Raw genomic sequence first — 3,513 nt, 5'->3', positions numbered from 1 at the left:
TGATAGCAGAGAAAGAGGTGAAAAGTTTAGAGTAGGGGTCCTCAGACTATAGCCTGCCAGCCAGATGCAGCAGCTGAGATGTTTATCCCCCTCACTCAGGGCTATGAAGTTTCTTTATTTAAAGGCCCACAAAACAAAGTTTTTGTTTTTACTATAGTCTGGCCCTCCAACAATCTGAGGGACAGTGAACTGGCCCCCTATTTAAAAAGTGTGAGGACCCCTGAAGAGTGTGCTTAAATAATTAATAAAATTGCATGCAAATAAATAGGCTATTTTTCTTTGGATTTTTATTCCCCAATCTTAACTTTTTAGATATTTTACATCATTGATCTTTATATATATGCATATATATACATATATGGAATAAAAACAAATTTCAGTTACAGAGAAGTGGTCATTTTCTGTCAGGAGACAGTATTTGTTAACATAAGGATCAAGATTTTATCCTATTGATTGTATTTCTCAATGCCCTTGTCACATCCTTATTCCTCAGGCTGTAGATAATAGGATTAAGCATTGGGTTTATGACACCATAGAACACAGCAACTCCTTTGATCTGCTCCCTGGAGGATGTGGGTGTCATGTAGGAAATTATTAGTGTCCCATAAAAAAGAATGACCACAAGGAGATGGGATCCACAAGTGGAGAATGCTTTCAGTCTTCCAGAGGATGTCTTCATCCTGATAATAGTCACTATGATAGAACCATAGGACACCAGAATCAGAGACACAGGTGCAAGAAGAATCACTACACCCATGGAGAAAATGGCTATCTCTGCTTTATGTGTATCTCCAGATGCCAGGGTCAAGAGTGCTGGGGCATCACAAAAAAAATGATCAATCCTATTGTCTCCTTGGTAAGGGAGGCAGACCGTGAATATAGTGTCAACTGAAGATATTACAATGCCAGAAAACCAGCACGCCAATGCCAAATGGCCGCATATTCTCCCTGTCATGATAAGAGAGTAATGCATGGGGTCACAGATTGCTAAGTATCTATCATAAGACATCACAGCTAACACTGAACACTGTGTAGCTCCAGAAATGATGGAAAGAAAAATCTGAGCTGCACATCCCATGAAAGAAATGACCTTCTTTCTAGTTAGCATATGGACTAGGGCTTGGGGAACAATGCTGGAAGAGGCCCAAAGGTCAGCCAGAGACAAATTACAAAGAAAAAAGTACATGGGTGTATGGAGCTGGGATTCAGTTATGACCAAGTAGATAAGGAGTAAGCTCCCAAGCACAGTACCTAAATAGACTCCCAAGAACAATATAATGAGTATCAGCCTTGCCTGAGGGTCATCAGAAAGACCCAGAAGAAGAAATTCGGTCACCCAGGTATAGTTGTTCTGGTTCATATTGTATCTTCCTGCTTCTTTTGAAAGGAGCCTCTAAACACTTGATATTAAGAATGTAACTTTAGCATCATTGAAAGAGACTTGAGATGTCTTCTGGTCCAATCTTCCATCAAGCCACCAACATCCATGCTAACATTTCCACAAATTATTTTCACTTATGTAAGCAGTGCTCTCTAACAGAAGAAAACCATTTCATTGTTTGAAAGGTCAGTGCATTAGAAAATATTCCCTCATATTATAAGCCAATGTTGACACATTTTATGGTGTAGTAGTTGACTTTATTAATTTCTTATTAATTTCTGAGTTTTATTAGCAGGCATGAATCTGCAAATACAAAGTTTCAAGAAAGAAACAAAAGAAACAGAGTAGGATCCACTGGAATACCAAGGCAGAATTATCATGGTAATATCTGCTTTAGCTTCCTTTCCTATTATTGTGTTTATATGCCTGATTGGTAATTGGTCAGAAAGTCATTTTGTAAAGAACTGTAAGGGGGGGCCACACAGGGAATGATCACCCCACTTATCTTTTTTTCCTACTAATATTAATCCATCTTCTTCCATTTTGTGCTTTGTACTCAATTCCTGACCTCTGCTATGACAAATTGCGTCATCTAGTGATACTGACCTCCTTGATTTTGTTCACACAAGATATTCAATCATCTCTGGAAGTTTTTCATTGAAAGTTCCTTATGACAGGAATATTCTCCTTCCTCATTTCTACTTTTGGGTTTTCTTCAGTTTTTTCAAGTCCCAAATAATATTCCACATTTTCTAATCCTCCTTAATTCTACTATCATCTACTATTTTAAATTTATCCTGTCTAGTTCATTTGAACATGGATGTTTTTTTTTTCCTTTATACTGCAATCTCCTTGAAATTAGGACTATCTTTTGTTAGTCCCTCAATAAACATTTAGTAAGTGCTTGTTCTGTGCCAGTACTGTACTAATTTCTGGGGACAAGAAGAAAGGCAAAAAACAAGCCCTGCCTTTTAATAGGTCACAACCTTAAGGGGGTAAACATGCAGAAAACTACAGAGAAACATGTTTTATATAAAATAAATGAGAAATAATAAATAGGAGAAAGGTTATAGAATTTAGAGATATTGGGAATAATGCCTTGTAGAATATGGGATTTAACTGAGATTTGAAGAAAACCAGGGGATAGAGATAAGGAGATAAAAAATTCCAGGTATCAGCTATAGCCAGTGATATATATATATATATAAATAAATATGGACTGGAAAGAGAGACAGAATCTAGGTAATGAAGGGATCTGAACATCAAATAGAGGATATTATATTTCATCCTGGGAATGAAAGGCAACCTCTTGAGTTGGGGAGACACATGATTGGCTTTTGCACTATAGGAAAAACACTAGAATAATTGCTTAATATTTTTGACTGAACTAATAAATCAACTTAAATATTATTTACTACTTGATGGTTTCCTTGACACCTCTATTTGGTAATGACCTTTATCCTTATATATAACTTTGTTTTTTAGTAATCTTATTAGATTACTTATGATGGCTTTCTGTTTTAAAATCTTACTTGCTTAATGAGTAAAAGATCTGCAAGGGAACAACTTTATCTACATTTTTTGTTCTTCAATGTTTAGCATATTATTCTGCTCAAACTGAAACCAGTTAATGGTTGTTGAATCAGAAAGCTAGTTCCATGGCTAAATTTAAAGAAGATCTTAATCAATACTTCTGATATTATTGTTCATCTTCAGTGAAATTCTATGAGCTAATCTGGGAGCAGAAGCCTCCAAAGTTTGCTATTTCCTCAGTGATACTAATAAGATGGGAGAATAGCGAAATGAAATTCAAGGGACTGTAGCATAGATTATATTACTGTAAAAGAATCTCACACAGGATCTGTGACTACTCTATCATCTCTAGCTGTAGACTGTCTTGTTCTCTTTACCCATATTCTAAGATTAGTGGAAATAAAGTGACCAGGTAAGATGAATATGAATTATTGTTTCATATTTTCCAAGGTCTGTTTTCAGATATATTTGAAGCTATTGCTCTAAACTAAGATATTTCCTGAGGAAGAAGGGGAATCTTCTTTGAAGAAACTATCATTAGATCACTATGGAAGCTATATGGAATCTATGATAGTTTCTACAAAACTATTCTCTAATGC

General features: G+C 35.8%; 1 protein-coding gene across 1 annotated transcript; it reads right to left on the bottom strand.

The window, feature by feature from the left end:
* Positions 1 to 433: 433 nt before the first annotated feature.
* On the bottom strand, positions 434 to 1,360 carry LOC100920353 (olfactory receptor 2D2-like). The gene has a single exon (XM_003759219.1). It carries the CDS (start codon positions 1,358 to 1,360, stop codon positions 434 to 436), a length of 927 nt encoding a protein of 308 aa, XP_003759267.1.
* Between the last annotated feature and the right edge of the window lie 2,153 nt (positions 1,361 to 3,513).

This window comes from Sarcophilus harrisii, chromosome 2 (assembly GCF_902635505.1).
Source record: "Sarcophilus harrisii chromosome 2, mSarHar1.11, whole genome shotgun sequence".
Classification (NCBI taxonomy): domain Eukaryota; kingdom Metazoa; phylum Chordata; class Mammalia; order Dasyuromorphia; family Dasyuridae; genus Sarcophilus; species Sarcophilus harrisii.
This window is presented reverse-complemented; position numbering and strand designations above follow the sequence as displayed.